Raw genomic sequence first — 20,433 nt, forward strand, 5'->3', positions numbered from 1 at the left:
GTTTGTTTTGTTGTGTGGGGTATTTTTTTTTTTTTTTTGATTTGTTGGTCCTTGTTTTGTTTTGTTTTGTTTGGACTTGTAGCCTTGTTTTGGTTGGATCTTGGTATTGTTTTTGGGAGGCCTTTAAAGTTTTTTTTTTCTATTGTAATCTCCAATTGCTTGTCTTGTAACCACGGTATTCCTCCACCAAAAGTGAGGGTTTATTAATAAATAAATGAAGGTGCGACCCTTCTTTGATTAAAAAAAAAAAAAAGTTGGCAGTGGTATGAGGAGGTTGTTATATCGTACCTGATATAACCGTCATATAACGTTGGCAGTGGTACGAGGAGGTGATTATATGAACGTTTATATTGGGAGGTAAACATTGACAGTGGTATGAGGAGGTTGTTTACCTATTTACTATGAACGGAGTGTTGTTTTGAGTCCTGTGTGGACATCTATGTGGTGGTTTGATTAGTCCTGTGTGGACCAGTCCTGTGCGGACATATATGTCGTGTTTGATCCTGTGTGGATTGATTATGATATGGGTGTATGTGTGAAATTCTGTGAAGCAATTGTGTTGGCCGTGTGTGACTTTAAATTAATTAAGTATTTATGGTAAAGTAGATTACTCCACCCAAGGGCTTGCTGAGGAAGGCGAGTACTCTGGTAATTATATGTGGATACCAGAGTGGAGGGAAGTCACTTGTATGGGCGGGTGATCTTTCCCATTCTCGGCAACTTTACCTGGATACATAACTCGAGGGCTTACTAAGAAAGGTGAGTGCCCTAATGTTAGCACTAGAGTAGAGGGAACCTACTTTTATGGGCAGGTAGATTTCCCTATTCTCGGGAATTACTAGTAAAATATCGATGGTTATAGGTATATGGTTGGATGGCAAATACGTTGACCATGTGTGATCGTGGGCATGATATTTGGGCTACTTGTGGATTGTGAATACACTTTGGATGGATATTTTAATTGTATAATAAACACTTCGGCCACACACTGTTATAAACTATTTCTTCCTTAGTGAGAGGTGCCTCACCCCATCATATGTTAAATCTTTTCAGGTTATCCAGGTGATCAAGCTTAGATAGCTCCAGGGCAGGGTAGTTTTGTGAGTGGTATTTGACCGGTTATGTTTTAGTTTATATGTTTTATTATATTTCATCCAGGTTTGTAATATGGAGAACATGGTTATATGATATGAGTTTGTTGATGTACAAATATAGAACTCTGGTATATTATCTTCGAAGTTATTTTATTATTTTTCGCTATGTTTAGCTGATTTCCTATTGGTATTAGTTTATGCTTATTTGAGGTTTTTTATTTTGTTTGTTTTGTTGTGTGGGGTGTTTTTTTTTATTATTTGTTGGTCCTTGTTTTGTTTTGTTTTGTTTGGACTTGTAGCCTTGTTTTGGTTGGATCTTGGTATTGTTTTTGGGAGGCCTTTAAAGTTTTCTTTTCTTTTGTAATCTCCAATTGCTTGTCTTGTAACCACGGTATTCCTCCACCAAAAGTGAGGGTTTATTAATAAATAAATGGAGGTGCTGCCCTTTTTTGATTAAAAAAAAAAAAGTTGGCAGTGGTATGAGGAGGTTGTTATATCGTACCTGGTATAGTCGTTATATGGACGTTTATATTGGGAGGTTAACATTGACAGTGGTATGAGGAGGTTGTATACCTATTTTGTGATACCCCATGGATGAAAGACTTAAAAAGATTAGATGTTACTACCCATATCAACAAGGTCCACCTTTCTTTTCGGGAGCTTTCCCACAAGAATTTCATAGTTAAGCGTGCTTGGCTTGGAGTAATCTTGAGATGGGTGACCACCTAGGAAGTTTTCTCAGGAAGTGTGCAAGTGAGGACAAAACACACTAAAAAGGACACGTGTTGGTTTTTGGGGCTAGACATTAGTCCGATAATGCCCGCCCCCTATTGTCTGGTCCAGGTGGAGGAGGAGAGATGCAGTGCTCCCTAACAGACCCAGGTTGGGGTGTTACAAATGGTATCAGAGCCAACACCCAACCGAAAGTGTGATGAGATTCACATTGCCTGAGTTTGGAAATGTGGGTTCGCAATGAGGACATTGCGTTCTATAAGTGGGGGAGAATGTGATACCTCATGGATGAAAGACTTAAAAAAATTAGATGTTACTACCCATATCAATAAGGTGCACCTTTCTTTTCGGGAGCTTTCCCATAAGAACTTCATAGTTAAGTGTGCTTGGTTTGGAGCAATCTTGAGATAGGTGACCACTTGGGAAGTTTTCTTAGGAAGTGTGTGAGTGAGGACAAAACACACTGAAAAGGACACGTGTTGGTTTGTGGGGCTAGCCATTAGAATTTGGTATATTATGTTGGAGATTATTTTATTATTTTTCGCTGCGTGAATGGTATTTGAGATGCGTGTCGGTCTCATAACACTCCGGGTCCAACGTGGCGAGTCTGGGGTGTTACACATGAGTTATTTGACGTGCACTAGACCAGACATACTCTATGGAGTTGGACTTGTCAACAGATACATGGAGACTCCTAACCAATCCCATTTGAATGCAGCGAAAATGATACTCCACTATGTCAAGGGTACCGTCATTGATGGTATGTTCTATTTATCAAGAGGTGATTGCAAACTTATCGACTATTCAGATAGCGATTAGGGAAGAGATCTTAATGAAAGAAAAAGCATGACGAGATTCATATTTTTCATGGGAGATACAACGTTTGCATGGTCATCTAAGAAGCAACCCATCGTAACGCTATCATCATGTTAAACTGAGTATGTTACTGCCAGCTCAGCTGTTTGTCATGGTATATAGATTAGGAATGTATTGAAGTATCTGAGATTTCTTCAAGATAACCCCACATAAGTCTACATCGACGGTCAATTAGCGACTGCACTTTCAAAGAATCCAGTATTCCATGAAAGAAGTAAACATATTGATATTCGATATCATTTTATGAGGGAGCATGTCAAGAATAAAGAAGTGGAGTTGTTATCTTGCAGAACGTATAATCAGATTGCTGACATTTTCACGAAACCACTCAGACATGATATTTTTGCAAGATTGAAGATAATACTCGGAATGACAAAGTCAGGAGAGTCAAGTTTAAGGGGGGATGTTGAAAATTAAACTTGAAGAGTGAGACGGTGGCAGAAAATTTGACGGCCAGCAGCCCACCCATGTTGAATTTGGGCAAGAGTCGGCCACCAACTTCACAAACCAGCCCACCATTGTTGATTATTTTGTTCAAGAATTTGCTATAAATAGATGTGCGTGTGTAATGTAGTGTGGTGAAGTGAGGGTGAATAACTAGTGAGAGATTTTGTTTTGAATTCCTCTGGATTTTTTTTTAGATTGAAATTAATTGTTTTACAATTGAGTGCAATACTCACTGAGTTTCAATCACAGCTAGTGATTGAGTGAGTCCCCTCCACCCATCACGACATGAACTTTGGCATTGCCCAATTGATGCTCAAAATCTGAAAAAGACTATCCCAAACTTGTTTGCTAAAACTATTGTGAAGCATTAAGTGATCTATTGTTTCTTCCTCCTTCTTGTTCACAATACAACAATTGGGCATAATCCATCCCCTTTGACGTAGATTATCCATAGTATTTTATCTTTCTCGGTGAGCTAGGTGAACATGGAAATCTTGGATAAAATGAGTGAATTCCAAATTAGTCTCTTATGAAAGTGCTTTTGAGAGGCATAGGGATTGAGTAAATTAGCATACTAACTCTTAACAATGTAAGTGTTGTTCTTGGTTAGAGTCCATACACGTTCGTCCTCCCTATCTTTGTACTACATCTCCTTGTGGATTATCTCCAATAGGTTCATGGCTTTTGAGCTTTCTACACCTATGTGATTTCTATTAAAGGTAATATTCCAGATAATTTCCTCCTTCTGCACCACATATCACAAATCTTTGCATCTTTGTTAGTAGATAAACAAAAAAAGATTAGGGAAATTATCTCTTAGCATTTCTGATGCAGCCACTTGTCCCACCAGAATGAGGTTTTGTTGCTATTGCTCAGTTGAATTTTAGCAGCTTTTCACAAATTCTCCTTCCCTTTCAAAATGCCTCGCCATATGTCCCCCTCCATGTCTTGTTTTTGATCATATCTATCTCCCATTTTCCCTTATAATCATATTTTATTTTGATGAGAGATCTCCATATTGCAACAATATTATCCTTTTGGTATCACCATAACCATTTTCCTAACAGAGCAAAGTTCATTTTCTCGATGCTTTTGATTCCCAAATCCCCTCCTATAGTTGGTGGCTGGGTAACATTCACACCATTTAACTAGGGGATATTTGAATCCAACTACATTTTCTCTCCAAAGAAATTCTCTTTGTAATCTCTCGACTTTAATTTGTTCACTATCCCCACTGACATAAGTAATATGGACATGTAATAGATCGGAATATTTGACATGCTTGATCATAGTTAGTCTCTTTCCTAGGGAAAGATATATAGATTTCCAAGTGACTAATTTGTTCTCCACTTTCTCCACTACATCCCAACCTCATTTGGCTCCTGCTTTAGCCTCTAAAGGCAACTCCAAATAAATCGTAGGGAAAGTATCCAATTTGCAATTCATCAAAGAAACATAACTTTCTAAGTGACTTGATTCCCTTCTTAAGAAGATTCAAATTTTTTCTAAATTCACTTTTAATCCTACAGTGACCTCAAAAACATATAAACAAGGATTTTAAGCATTTAATCTCTTCAGCTGAGTTCCTACAAAAAATTAATGTGTCATTAGCAAACAGAATATATGAAAACCTCCATAGTACCTGCCTGATTTTTCAGAACCACTCCATTCAATCTCTCGAGTTTGTCTTCTTTTTGTAATCGTTTGAGAAAGAGCTGCTTCCATGACCTATAGAGCTTCCAAAGAAACCTAATGATTCCCCACAGATTATTATTGAAAAAGAGGCCGCGGATATATATTAGAAAATCCACTTCTTCCATTTCGCACTAAAGCCCATACTTGTCAAAATATTCATCAAGCACACCAAACTTACATGATCAAACTTCTTTTCGACATCAAGTATGCTAAACCAAAACTCATTTTGTTAATATAGTGATTAATTTTGGTCACAAACTTACGATCAATTTCGTAGATTTAATTTATATTGTGTTTTCTTTTTATAGAGTGGTAAGTATCAAGTGACTTGTATAGGGGAAAAAACATGTATATATAGAGGTGTTTGATAATAGCATGACAAAAATAATTAAGAATATCTAAATAATATTTTATTTTTTTAACTTAGATAAAATCACATGCTAAAACAGAGATAGACTCAATTCTCTTGGATACTTGACCTGACTAATTAAAAAGTAGAAAATTCATAGAGCTAGGAATAAGATCATCTTATTTATTCATGTATTTCTCCTGCGGTAAAACTCTCACCACCTTATTCAATCCCCATGCACGTAGCAAGCTTTCCAAACCAGTTTCATATCCATTAGAAGATTTTCAAAAGAATCCATCCTCATCCCTCTCATGATCCATCAAAACCCAAAACCCGTCATCCTTCTGCACCATAGACGTGTTCTTGGCCACCCACCAGCTTGAAATCACAAGATACTCTTCCTTGAGGTCACTTGAGTACTTGTTCAAGAGCGCAATATCACGTTTCACTTCTAGCTTAAACTTCCCTTGCCCCTGAGGCCCGTGCGTGCCAGCAATCGCATGCAAGTACAGTTCCAGACCATGATATTGCACCGAGTTCTCCCTCCGGTAGGGGGACTTGGTGGCGTCCACCACCAGCTCCTCTCCCACATCCACATATTTAAAAAACGGGATTGATGGTGGAAGCTTGGGAACTGGATCCAAGAGGTTTGTGATGCGAAGCACATGGAGATAGACCCCAAGATCAGAGACCAATGTTCGGAAGTCTTTATTGCCAACGCGGGGGCTGGCAAATGCAAATGCCGTCACCAGACATGCCTTTTCTGGATGACTAGTGGGTCTGTTAAATCCATTGGCCACGATGTCCGCTGCATTCAGAGTTGCAAGTGCTGCACCAAGGCTGTGACCTGTGATAGTGATGCTAATTTCCTCATCTTTATATGTGTCTACCAGTTTCCTTACCTCCTCTAGCACCTGTAACCAAATCAAATAGTCAATAACATGCAAATATTTTGTGTAAATCAAAGCTACATTTAAGTGGACGCGTGTGTTAAAATTACTGCTATATAATTGATTAATGTACCATCAAATCTTTCTATCTAATATGAAATACTTATAGATCGGTAATCTTTGTTATCCTAATAATTAATTCACGCATCGATTCTCAATATTAAAATTAAACACAAAAATTAGTTTTATAGATGTGTCTGGTTAAAGATATGAGATATGTGTTTTATATGCAGATCTTAATCATATTAAAAAAAATACGAGAATGTGACCCCACATGACACATGTCTCACATCTATATAGGCACATTGAATAACAAAAAATATACGAGAACTTTTCGCAATCTAATGAATGCAACACCTTCGAAACCGATGAGAACCTTGCAATCAATTAACAAGTAAGTTTTCCAAACAATTGCTTGGAAATTTTATTATTTTGGTATGACTGTACGTATACGTGGCACTTGGAAATTTAGTTAATTGCCTAATTACCTGGTCTCTACAGCTCATAGAATTGAGCGTGGAGCCTTCCTCAGCAGTAGTGTACAAGGAGTACCAACCCAAGTGCACCAAAGGATCCACACCATTAGGGCTCCCCAATATTTTGGAACCCGAGACCAAGACCGCCATTGCGTTGATGACCCACTCCACATGCCTCATGGTTCCCCTCCAAGCCACCATAATGTCCCTCCTCCCCAAAACCGCGCTCCCCAAGTCCGTGCTAACGGCCACGTACCCCATGCAGTTTGAGTTTCCGGCCACAGAGACTTCACCAGTAAACCCTGATCGCCGGCGTCGGAGTCCCCTTTGATGTTTGAGGTGGCGTATAAATACCTCGTCACTTTGTAGCTGAAGGGGTTCCCATTCTCCAACCCCACTTGCGAGAACAAGTGTCTTTTTGCGAAGCGGGGAAGCCCGCAGTTCTTGGACTTCTCGTCGGCGATGAAGTTGTCGGTGGTGGCTCCGGCCCTCTCGCCGTAGTGGATGAGGTACCGCCGGAGATTGAGGTCCAGTGGCTCCAGCAGACCCTCCCAGTTCTTCTCGCCGCTCAAAAGCTTCCAGTTTTCCGCAATGCTGCTCATGATGATTGTTTATCTTAATGCTTATATTAATAGTTAGCTTCTAGAGCTCATGCAATATTGCAAAGCCATGAATGCAAACCCATGCATTTATAGGAGATGCAATGAATTTATGTTATTATCTTTTCTTTTGCCAACCTTTAATTTATTTATTTAATTTTGTAGCTCTTGTATTATTGATACCCATGCAGCTGGCGTGCATGCACCACGTGCAAAGACACAAACCTGTCAATCATTTCAGGCAATAATATTATTAAACAATTATCAATGATAAATAAATAAATAGACAAAAGACATCAACCCTAAAAAATGTAAAATTTCTTCAAAATTTTAATTTTTTTTAGAAGGTAAACATTTCACGCGGCCAAGCTAAGGAAGAGGCTTGAGAAAGATACAGATAACTTAAGATTCAATAGAGTATAATAAAGACACAACATCAGACCAAAGCATTAAAGAAAGAGAGGTACAAACTCTACTCCATGAGAAACGATCGCTTAATTTACACAGAAAATCTTTGGCAATCTCTTCCTTTGGAGCAGCTCTTCGTCGTCAATTTGCAATAGCTGGAAGGACTTTTTGGAGACGCTGCCCAATCTAAATTCTTGATATCCCTTACGCCTTTCTCTTGTTCATTCTCTCCTTCTGAATAAAATTACTTTTACCTTTCAAAATGAAAGAAGTGTTGAACTGAAAAGTGTTGAAAGTTATAAGTGTTATTTGATTGTATTTAAAATAAGTGATATTTGGATACTTACTTTTATTATAAGGTGATGGTGGAGAAGATTCACTCAATCCATGGTTGTGATTGAAATTTAGTGAGAAATTGCACTCAATTGATTTCAATATGAAAAAAATTAGAGAGAAATTCAAAATACACGAAACACTTCTTCTCACTGGTTAATGTCTCTCTCTACACCACACATTACATTACACACACACATCTATTTATAACAATTGTTAGAACAGTATAATCAACAATGGTGGGCTGGTTAGTGGTCGAATCCTACCCAAAATCAACAGAGGTGGGCTGCCGGTTGGTGAAACTGCCGCCATCAAATTTTGCTACCTCTGTCAAGTTTAGTTTTAATCTTCAACACCCCCCTTAAACTTGACTCTCCTGATTTTGTCATTTCGAGCATTGTATTCAATCTTGCAAAAATATCATGTCTAAGTGGTTTTATAAAAATGTCAGCAATCTGATCATACATTCTACAAGATATCAACTCCAGTTCTTTATTCTTGACATGCTCCCTGATAAAATGATACCGAGTATCAATATGTTTGCTTCTTTCATGGTAAACTAGATTTTTCACGAGTGCAATTGCTAATCGATTGTCAATGTAGACTTTTGTGGGGTCATTTTGTAGAAATCGTAAATACTTCAGTACATTCCTGATCCATATATCATGACAAACAGCTGAGCTGGTAGCAACGTACTCGACTTCACATGATGACAGCGTTGCGATGGGTTGCTTCTTCAATGACCATGTAAACGCTATATGTCCCATGAAGAATATGAATCCATTCGTGCTTTTTCTTTCTTCAAGATTTCTTCACCAATCGCTATCTGAATAGCCAATAAGTTTGCAATCGCCTCTTGATGAATAGAACATACCATCAATGATGGTACCCTTGACATAGCGGAGTATCCTCTTTGCTGCATTCAGATGGGACTTGTCAGGAGTCTCCACATACTTGCTGACAAGTCTAACTCCATAGAGTATGTTTGGTCTAGTGCACGTCAAATACCTCAAGCTTATAACTAGACTCTTAAAATATGTGGGGTCAACATCTCCTTGCTCATTCTTTCTCAACTCCAATCCCGTTTCAACTGGAGTTGTCACAGGTTTGCAATTGTCCATCCCAAACTTTTTCAGTACTTCTTTTGCATAGTGGCTCTCAGAGATGAAGATTCCCTTCTTACTTTGCATGACTTTTATGCTAAGAAAATGAGTCACCTGGCCAATATATGTCATTTCGAATTTTTTGACCATACTCCTCTTGAAAGCGCAAAACATGTCTAGATTGTTGCCGGTGAAAATTAGATCATTAACATATAGGCAGACAATCAACATGCTCCTGTTATCTATCTCCATCTTCATGTATAGCGCATGCTCGTAGGGACACTTCTCAAATTTATTCTTTTGGAAATAGTCATCAATCCTCATGTTCCACGCACGAGGTGCCTGCTTCAAGCCATAAAGTGATTTGTTCAGTTTGTACACTTTGTCTTCTTTGCCATTCATCACATATTCAAGTGGTTGATCAATATAGACATATTCTTCTAGAAAACTGTTCAGAAATACTAATTTCACATCCATCTAGCGGTAAATCTTCCATCCATTTTGTACTGATAGTGAAATTAGCAATCTAATGGTTTCGAGCATGGCAATCGGGGCAAATATTTCTGCATAATCAATTAGTTCTTTCTGCTTGTAACCTTTGGTGACAAGTTTTGCTTTGTATTTCTGAACTTCTCCTTGAGCATTCTTCTTGGTCTTGTAGACCCATTTCACACCAATAGTTTTGCGGCCCTTTGGGAGAATTGTCAACTCCCAAGTTTTATTCTTCTCGATGGATTGAATCTCCTCATTCATCGCTTGTCTCCATTTTTCTTATTCGTTAGTCTCCTCAAAGCTAACTGGGTTGTGACAATCCGAATAAAAATGGAATTTGAATAATTAAGAGGGAGAGAAATAGAAACAAAAATAGGAAGACACGTTCATCGACGACCTTGCATTTGGGGGATAAAAAATAATAATAATAAAATAAAATAATAATTTTAAAGAGATTTTCTGGATTCGTCGATGAATACAGGAGTTCGTCGACGAGTGCAGAAGAAAATTCGTCGACGAATACAGGGATTCATCAATGAGAAAATACCGAGCAATGTTTTTGGCTGCTCTGAATTTCGTCGCTGAATACAGGGTCTCGTCGACGAATTTAATGAAGGACTCTTCGACGAGGTGACGTGTCTCGTCGACGAATCTGGCCCTATAAATAACTAAAAATCCGATTTTTATTCACTTTTAACGCTTCTCTTTCTCTCCTCTCTCTCTCTCTCTCTCTCTCTCTCTCTCTCTCTCTCTCTCTCTCCTACGCCTCTCTTTCTCTCACTTCCCTCTTCGATTTTGGCCCCGCCAATTGTCGGATCGAAGATTTGAGGCAACCACGATGCTCCTGGCGAAGTTCTCTACGACTTTTCCAGAGTGGATCATTGGGGAAACGAAGTTGGAAATCATCCCTGAGTTGCCAAATTTGTATGAAAATACTGAAGTTTAATATTGGAAATTTTTTGTTTCAGGGTATTGATAAGAAAATCCTACGGGGGTCAGGTTAGGATATTTTAGGGGCTTTCTCAGTAGTCAAGTAATGGAATAAACTAAAGCAGTAACTTTCCATACAAATTATTATTAGTTATGAGTAAATTTATTTTCAGAAAAGCATGTCATAATTGTATATTATGGATGAAATGTACGTTTGGGAAATACTACTATTATGTTGAAATGTATATGTATATATGAGATGCCAGAGAATTACGATTTTAGAATAAGAAGTATGATTTTATATAGCGCATGTGTGGCATGAATATTATTTTATGTGAACGTATTATGATATGAAAGATTTTATGAGCAAAGTGTAGTGACCCGAAGAATAATAGTATTTTAATAATAATAAGAGAGAGAGAGAGAAAATAGAAACAGAAACAGAAGGAGGTTGTAGACTTCGTCGACGAACGCGGAGCGGTATGAAGAGGGAGATAACAGAGTTTGTGCAGTAGTGTTTGACGTACCAGCAGGTTAAGGCTGAGTACCAGAGGCCAACTGGTCAGTTGCAGACACTTTTCATTCCTAAGTGGAAGTGGGATCACATATCCATGGATTTTGTCACTGGGCTGTCACTAGTGTTGCATGGTCAGAATGTCATATAGGTGATAATTGATCGATTGACGAAGGTTAGCTATGAACAGGTTAGCTATGAACAGGTTAGCAGATATTTATATACAGGAGATTGTTTGATCCCATGGAGTGCCAGTATCCATAGTCTTGGACCATTATCCACATTTTACATCACGGTTCTGGAGGAATTTGTATGAGGCACTAGGGACTCAGCTAGCATTCATCACAGCTTTTCACCCTCAAACCGATGGTTAGACTGAGATAACCATCTAGGTGTTGGAAGATATGTTTCGTGCTTGTGTGTTAGACTTCGGAGGTAGCTGGATTTAGTTTTTGCTGCTAGTTGAATTTGCTTATAATAACAGTTATCAAACTAGCATCAGCATGGCGCCTTATGAGGCACTATATAGTTGGAGATGTAGATCTCTTCTTTTCTGGGATGAAGTAGGCGAAAGGCAAGTTTTGGGTCCAGAGATAATTCAGCAAGCATGTGATAAAGTCTGACTTATTCGAGATAGGATCAGTGCAGCACAAAGTCGGCAGAAAAGTTATGCAGATACTCGCCGCCGGGAACTGGAATTTGGAGTAGGTGATCATGTGTTTTTGAAGATAAATCCACTGAAGGGGATCTTGAGATTTGGGAAGAAGGGTAAGTTCAGCCCTAGGTTTATTGGCCCTTTTGAGATACTTGAGAAGATTGGGCCAATAGCCTATCGGCTAACTTTACCGCCATCTTTATTTCGAGTTCATAACGTATTTCATGTTTCTACGCTAAGGAAATACATCCCAGATCCTTCCCATATCATCAGCCATGCAGAATTAGAAGTTAGTGAGGCTTTAGCATATGAAGAAGCTCCAGTACAGATCCTAGATTAGAAAGAACAAGAATTGCGCAACAAGAAGATACCACTAATGAAAGTTCTATGGAGAAATCATGCGATTGATGAAGACTCGTGGGAGCTCGAAAGCGAGATTAGACAGAAATATCTCTACTTCTTTAGTGGATCATAGTATTGATGAATACGCATGTAACTACGGTATTCCTCCTCCATAAGTGATGGTAGGTAATAAAATAAGTAGACCATTTTCTTTACAGAATGATGGAAGTATAGATAGAGATTCAGATAGTAAATTTTGAGGATGAAATTTTATAAGGAGGGGAGAATGTAGTGACCCGAATAATAATAGTATTTTAATAATAATAAGAGGGAGAGAAAATAGAAATAGAAACAGAAGGAGGTCATAGACTTTTAGGGATAAATATAATTTTAGGAAATTGCCCAGCTTCGTCGACGAACACAGGGTTTCGTTGATGAAGGTATAAAGGATTTCATCGACGAACACAGGGCTTTGTCGACGAGAAAATACTGAGAGGCAGTTCGGGTTGCTCTGAATTTCGTCGACGAACACAGGGTCTCATCAACGAGGTGACGTGTCTCGTCGACGAACCTAGCTCTATAAATAGTGGAAACCTGAGATTTTTTATCATTTTCATCGCGCCTCTCTCCTCTCTCTCTCTCTCTCTCTACATCTCCCTCTCTCTTCTCTCTTTGATTCCGGCCCCACCAGTCACCGAGTCGACGATCCAAAGCTACCATGACACTCCTGGCAGTGTCCTCTGCAAATCTATCGGTGCGGATCGTCAAGAAAACAGAGTTGGATTTCATCCCAAATTCAGGGTAATGTCTTTTAGTCCTTTTTTGACCTTATGGCAGTTATAGAAAATAATGTAGGCGAAAAAATACTGATATTATGTTCTGGCATATGTTGATTTTAGGGTGTTGTGTAGGAGGCCCTGCGGGTATTAGGCAAGTATTCCCTAGGGGCTTTCTAGTAGTCAGGTAAGGAAAATATGCTATGTTAGACATTTCTTAAAATATGATACACTTTATTTAATTATGAAAATTATGTATTTAGTATGGTGTGGCTTGTGAATATGTATATGGTACGGAGATATGTTTTACGAATTTAGTTTCATGATTTTTACGAATTTCAGTATTATAATTATGCGAATTTCAGTACCATGATTTTATGGATTTTAGTAACATGATTATACAGATCTCAGTACCATGATTATACGAATATCAGTATTATGATTATGCAGTTACAGTGTTATGATTATACAGTTCTCAGATTTACAGTACAGTTTATGCAGCATCATGGTTATTACGATTACTTCAGAATCATGATAAATCATATAGATATGTATAGAAATATATTATATGATATCAGACCCTATTGGACTTGTAGCTACAGAGCACGGTACCTTTGTTATAGATATTATGTTACTTATTTAGTACAACCACCTATTCAGATAATACGTGGTAAGGTCGATCACCTAGGCCCTTGAAGAGGTTAGGTTTCCCATCTAGATATGGGTTGAGGTGGGCAGATCGACTGATAAAGTTCAGTGATTTGTTTCTGGTTGGCAAGTCAGGGTAAATCCAGCCTACGGGCCGCACAACCCTATCATGAGGGGGGCAAGTCACTACACACAGATAGCCACAGGGAATAATTTCAGTTACTATTACATACGTACGGATTGACAAAAACAGGGACTATACTTTTGTACACTAGAAGTACTTTGAATTATAACCATAATACTGTTATGTTAAGCAATAGGGAAAATGGGTGGTGTATTTTATTATTTGTACGGTACTTTCGTATTCAGTTAATCATGTTTATATGAAAATAGATTTCATGATATATATATATAGTAGCTCATTTGCCACACACTAGTAATAGCATATTTCTTCTTACTGAGCGTTGTCTCATCCCAGTGTTGAAATATTTTTTAGGTGATCCAGGTAGGCGAGCAGACCAGACTCACAAATAGAGGGGCTTCTGTAGTGCCCTGACAGTGAGTGAGTACATTTTTGGGAATGATTTTGTATGCCCTAGCTAGTAGAGGGTATTTTGGGGAAACAGTGATATGTATATATTTTGGGAAAACATTTTTGAACTTTGGTATTGTGTGTAATGATTTATGGTTATGTTATATGATTTTCGCTTCTTACTGCTTAGTTTTTAGTTAGGTTTACCCCCAGCATGGTATCAGAGCATGTAGAATATTAGTGTAAAAAAAAAAAAAAAAACCCAGTTAATTAAGCAGGTCGTTAGAGTTATGTTATAAAGTATTATGAAAAGATATGTTATGTTATGATGTCTTTGACGAATGTATATACCTAAGATGATTTCGGCACAAGGCCGTAATTACGATATTTTCAGCACGAGGCCGTATTTACGATATATTCAGCACGAGACCGTATTTATGATATATTCAGCACGAGGCCGTAATTATGATGTATTCAACACGAGGCCGTAATTATGATATGTTCGGCACGAGGCCATAATTACGATATATTCGGCACGAGGCCGTAATGATGTTATGTATGATCATGTATTATATGTAATCACAACCATGATGTTAGTTTAGTTCAATTCAGGAGCTCGGTACCGTAGCTTATAGATCAGATGTTTATGATCAGATTAGTGCTAACCACCCCACGAGGGGGTGGGAGATGGATAGTCGATGTGGCTTTCAGTAGAGTGTGGGTGTCCACCTGGCAGTCCGGACCAGGGTGTGGCGGGCTCATCGTGCTTACAGACATATTTGACTCAGCAGTGGTCGACCAACCATTGTCGGGTCCCGCCTTCGGGCTGCACAACCCGTTATGGGTGGTAATACATGACACCAGCTAGCTATTCATCCTGGGTATATTTTTAGTATTACAGTTATAACATATGTTTTATATATGTTATGATTTATTAACAAATATGAAATTATATGATTATCCAGTATGATATGATGAATGTTTACAGAATTATGAAGTGTACTGTATACGTACAAGTGCCTTAAATATTCATGTTGCCACACAACTATATTTAGTTTATTTTTCCCTTACTGAGAAGTGTCTCACCCCCCGAATATTAAATGATTTTCAGGAAGCCCAGAGGGACCGATGGGTCAGGGCCGCCGTTGAGTGGGTTTAGCTTCCCTACTAGAAGGGTAAGCGTTGAACTAGGATCAGGAGATTTTTGTTATACGATCCTAGTGTTATTTTGATTTTTGGAAGATTGTAAATAAATAAAGTATTTTGGGAATGTAAATAACTCTGATATTATGTTTCATGGTTGAATGATTGAGATTTTTATTTTACTGCTGCTTAGGTTTCCGCTGTGATTGACAGGTGTCCCCGTTACCCACGGGTTCAGGTTGACTTTTCCATTCATTACGTTATATTTCATGTTAAGAAATTAAGGTCGCTACACGAATCGCTGGTCAACAATAGACAATATAGTGTAACTGTGTTGCTTTCTCATAACACAACTTTTGCATATTACATTTGGGTGGTGGATGTTGGGTAAGCCTTTCACCATCTTCTTGCTTCCAAGTTGTTTCAAACTTTCAAAGTTAATATGTTCATACCTGAGATGCCATAGTCAGTCTTTGTCTTTGATGATAATGCTCAAACACCTTGGCGTATCGTGTTGAATGGTTAGCGGAAACATCTGATTCTTTGTCAATTGTACTCGAATAACGAGCTTACCTCAAGCATCTCTTATCATCATCTGCTTATCTCTAAGGCTAATTCGATAATCTTTCTCCACAAGCTGTCTGAGACTAAGTATATTAGTCCTTATGGCTGGCACATAGTAGACGTTGGAGATAAAAGCATGGTCTCCATCCTTCCTCTTGATTAGGACATTTCCTCTTTTTCGAACTAGGACTTTAGAGAGATGACCAAATGATATCTCTCCCTAAACTTTCTCATCTAGTTTATTAAATAGGTTCTTTCTACCAGTTACATGATTGCTGGTGTAGTAACCGGGAAAAATAAAATTAAAAATAATAAAAATAATAAAATAAAATAAATTAATTAAATTAACAAGTAAAATGAATAGTATGATAAGGAATATATATATATATATATATATATATATATATAAAATATATGTAAATTATCTTAAAGTGAGCTTCTCCAAGAAGCTTTGTTTAATTAATGGTTATCATGATATTAATATATATATATATATATATATATATAATTGTATTAGAAAGCTTGCTTTAATTAATAGTTAGTATGGTATATATATATATATATACATAATAGTGCAAGCTTCTCCAAGAAGCTTGCTTTAAGTTTGGAAGTGCTATCTCTCTCTCTCTCTCTCTCTCTCTCTCTCTCTCTCTATATTTTGGGCCAGTTTTAAGCCGGATCGACAAACGGAAGCCACCACGACGCTCCTGGCGAAGTTCTCTGCAAATCTGCCGGAGCGGATCATCAGGGAAACGAAATTGGATTTCATCCCAAATCCAGGGTAAGGGTTTATACTCAATATTTGGATTTTTTACAGTCGAAGAAAGTGATATATATGCGTTAAAATATTAAAGTTTAATACTTGGAGTTTTCGTTTCCAGGGATGTTGATTGGGAACGTTGAGAATAATCCCTAAGTTGAGGTAAGGCTTTTTAAGCCGAATTTGACTTAGTGGTAGTTGTAGAAAATGTTGTACGTACAAAAATACTGAACTTTAATTTTACGAATTTTCGTTTCCAGGGTTGTTGAATTGGGAACCTTGCGAGTGTAGTGAAGATTTTCTTAGGGGCTTTGCAAGAATTAGGTAAGGGGATAAACTAAACTAGTTTTGTTTTGAGAAAATGCATGTATATATATGTAGCATCTGGTTTCAGTAAAAATAAATATATTTATATATATGATTTATATTTGTAAAATACTATTTAAATGATGATATGTTGCATATGTGGAAAAATTTGTTCAGTGTAGCATGAGTATAAAAATGTTGTGAAATACTGTTTTCTGGGAGTGGGGATGATATGGATTTCTATGATGAAAAATCGGCGTACGGGCCGAAATATTTATATATATGTGATTTGCTGGCGTACGGGTCGTGCTATGTGGATATGTCTGCTGGCGTACGGGCCGTGCTATGTGGATATGTTTGCTCGCGTACAGCCCGTGCTATGTGGATGAGATTTGCCGGCGTATGGGCTGTGCTATGTGGTTTGCCGGCGTACGGGCCGAGCTATGTGATTTGCTAGCATACGGGCTGTGTTATGTGATTTGCCGGTGTACGGGCCAATGATTTTCATAATATATGTATTTGTGAAAAATGATATGAATGATTTGATAATTAATGATTTGATAATTAATGATATGAGTTATCCATGTATGGTCGGCCATGATATTTGTGTTAACGCCACTGTACGGAGTGGTGTAGGATTGGATGGTCGATGTGGTTATTTTCAAGAAGTGTGCTGTTATCGCCCCTGGTGTACGGACCAGTCTGGGTAGACCCTTCGGACCTACAGACTACTGTTTGACTTGACAGTGGTCGGCCAACCATTGCCAGGTCCCACCTTTGGGACACACAACCCAGTCATGTGGGGGTAATGCATGACAACAGCCAGCTAACCTACTAAGATTGTTTTATGTTATTATTATGATATGAGATGAGATATGCTTATGAAATGTCGTATGTTCTGCCATGTTTTGATATACATATGTTTTCCCAGATTTGATCAATAGTACTGAATATGATATGTAAGGTATATGGAGAACACGGTATACTCATGTTGCCACACACTAGTATTAGTTTATTTCCCTTACTGAGAGGTGTCTCACCCCTAAATCTTATTAACTTTTCAGGAGCGCCGGATAGGAGAGCGGGAAAAGCCCCACTGATATAGTACGGTCTATCTGCCCTTTTTGAAGGGTAAGTTTTGTAGGGACAGTTGGATTTTGTGGAAATGTCCCTAAGTTTTATTTTTGGGATGTATGTATGAAAATACAGTGATTGTAGTAACTCTGGTATATTGTGGTATATGGTATTGAGATTTACATGTTTGTATATTTTCTGCTACTAGGGCTTCTGCTTTATGTTCTAATATATCCCTAGTGCCTACGGGGCCAGGTGGATTGTGACCTGCTGAGCTAGAATATGGGATATGTGATATTGATAATATATATATATAATATGTGGAAAAATGAGCAAGTCGTGACAGCTTGGTATTAGAGCCTAGGTTGATAGGTTATGTAGACTTTAGAGTGCAGCAGGAACAATACCAGAGTTTAGAAAAGGATTTGAGGTTTTGTTCTACAATCTAGAAGCAAGACTTATGTGGTAGTTTCTGTGCTTTTACTGAGGTGATGATTTCAGGAAAACCATAGTAAGCTATTGTCGGGTTGCAGTCCTAGAATGTAGGACTGGGGATTAGAAATGAGTTAGAAATGTTGAGATAAATGGTGAGGATAAGTGGGTAAATTATGAGGATAGGATTACTCAATTTCAACTGCTATTTTCCAGGATGGATCTAGAAGGAAATAGTGCCCATGCGAGTGGCAGTGATGGAGTAGGACCATCAGGTGCAGTTGGGACCGACTCTAACGCGGTATTACGTAGCGTGGCTCAGCAGGTTATAGCTGAGATTGCTAGGAGTTCGAGGGAGCAGAGTGGTCCATCTGCAGGCCAAGGGTGCACCATGGAGAAGTTCATGAAGATGAATCCTCCAGCGTTCTCAGGCGGAGTTGATCCTGTAGCCGCTAAGAACTGGATGCAGGAAACCGAGAAAATCTTGACTGTACTGCAGTGTACTGAGGAACATAAGGTCCTCTTTGCCACCTATAGATTGATAGTAGAGGCCGAGAGGTGGTGGACTGTGGTGAGACTATTGGAGCAGCAGAGGGTGACTCCGATAGCTATGACATGGGACCGATTTAAAGATCTGTTCTTTGACAAGTATTTTCCAACTACTGTGAGGGAGGCTAAGGTAGAAGAGTTCCTGAGTCTAAACCAGGAATAACTATCCATCCAGCAGTATGCAGCACGTTTTATCGAGCTCTCTTGTTTCGTCCCATACATTGTTCTTGATGAGGTGAAGAAGGCGATGCAGTTTGAGAAAGGCTTGAGGCGGAGTATATTCAAGTAGGTAGTGGTGCTGCGGATCCAAGACTTTGCTGAGTTAGTCGATAGGGTAGCCATGGCAGAGGTTGGTGAGCGTCTTGATACAGAGGAGCAGGGACAGAGGAACAGATCTGCATCTACCGGCTACCAGCAGGATCATAGACCGGGCCAGTGGAGGAGAGGAAATCATGGTAGAGGGCGGAGGCAGAAGACGGGAGGACGCGAGGTGCAGACAGGGCAGGGCCCTCCTGTTTGTCAGACTTGTGGTAGGAGGCACTGGGGAGAGTGTCGAGCTAGTGGTGTAGTGTACTATCGCTGCGGTAGATCGGGGCATATAGTGCGAGATTGTCCTACCCCACCAGATGCAGCTCCGATGTGCTATTGATGCGGTAGATCAAGGCACATGGTACGAGACTGCCCTACTCCACCAGATGCGGTTCCAGCTCCTAGACCATACCGGGGAGGCTATCAAGTGTCACGTGGGGGTCAGCAGAGGAATACGGCACCAGTTAGGGTGTTTACTCTGACACCGAGTGAGGCTGAGATGGCGGGTGACATGGTGACAGGTATGGTCATTATGCTTTCTTTTAAAGTTATTGCTTTGTTTGATTCTGAAGCTACACATTCGTTCATGTCTTTGGGGTGTGTTAAATTATGTGAGGTAAAACACAGTCATTACATGTTGAATTGTTGGTATCTACACTGACTGGGTCGGTAGTGAGGTGTAGTAAAGTGCTTCGAGGTTGCCCAGTTGATATTCAAGGAAAGACTTTGTCTGCTGACCTGATAGTGCTAGACATGCACGAGTTTGATGTTATATTTGGCATGGATTAGCTAGCAGCTAATTTTGCCAGCATAGATTGCCGTGCACAAGAAGTGATACTCAGATCTCCGGGGGAAGCAGAATTTAAGTTTGTAGGGTCGCAAGTACAATCCTTGCCTCAGCTAGTTTCAGCTATTCAGACCAGGAGACTATTACTGAGTGGGTGTCAAGGGTTTGTGGCTGTGGTGAAAGAGATGTCAAAAAATGAATTGAAACTTGCTAGCACGCTTGTAGTAAAGGAGTTTACAGATGTTTTCCCAAATGAGTTACCAAGCTTGCCACCCGATCGAGAGGTAGATTTTTCCATAGATCTACTTCCAGGTACAACGCCTATTTCCAAAGTACCTTATCGAATGGTGCCAGTAGAGTTGGCAGAATTAAAAAATCAGTTGCAAGATCTACTTGATAAGGGCTTCATACGACCTAGTGTATCTCCGTGGGGAGCTTATGTTCTATTTGTGAAGAAGAAAGACGGTACTATAAGGACGTGTATAGACTACAGAGAGATTAATAAAGTGACCATCAAGAACAAGTATCCTCTACCCCGTATCGACGATTTGTTTGACC

General features: G+C 39.0%; 1 protein-coding gene across 1 annotated transcript; it reads right to left on the minus strand.

Moving 5' to 3' along the window:
• Positions 1-5,477: 5,477 nt before the first annotated feature.
• On the minus strand, positions 5,478-7,221 carry LOC131163596 (phospholipase A1-IIgamma-like). The gene is made up of 3 exons (XM_058120187.1): positions 6,956-7,221; positions 6,632-6,911; positions 5,478-6,107 (listed from the first exon to the last, which is right to left on the minus strand). The coding sequence occupies exons 1-3, from the start codon at positions 7,219-7,221 to the stop codon at positions 5,478-5,480; spliced, it is 1,176 nt and encodes a 391-aa protein (XP_057976170.1).
• Positions 7,222-20,433: the final 13,212 nt, after the last annotated feature.

This window comes from Malania oleifera, chromosome 9 (assembly GCF_029873635.1).
Source record: "Malania oleifera isolate guangnan ecotype guangnan chromosome 9, ASM2987363v1, whole genome shotgun sequence".
In the NCBI taxonomy this organism is placed as follows: domain Eukaryota; kingdom Viridiplantae; phylum Streptophyta; class Magnoliopsida; order Santalales; family Ximeniaceae; genus Malania; species Malania oleifera.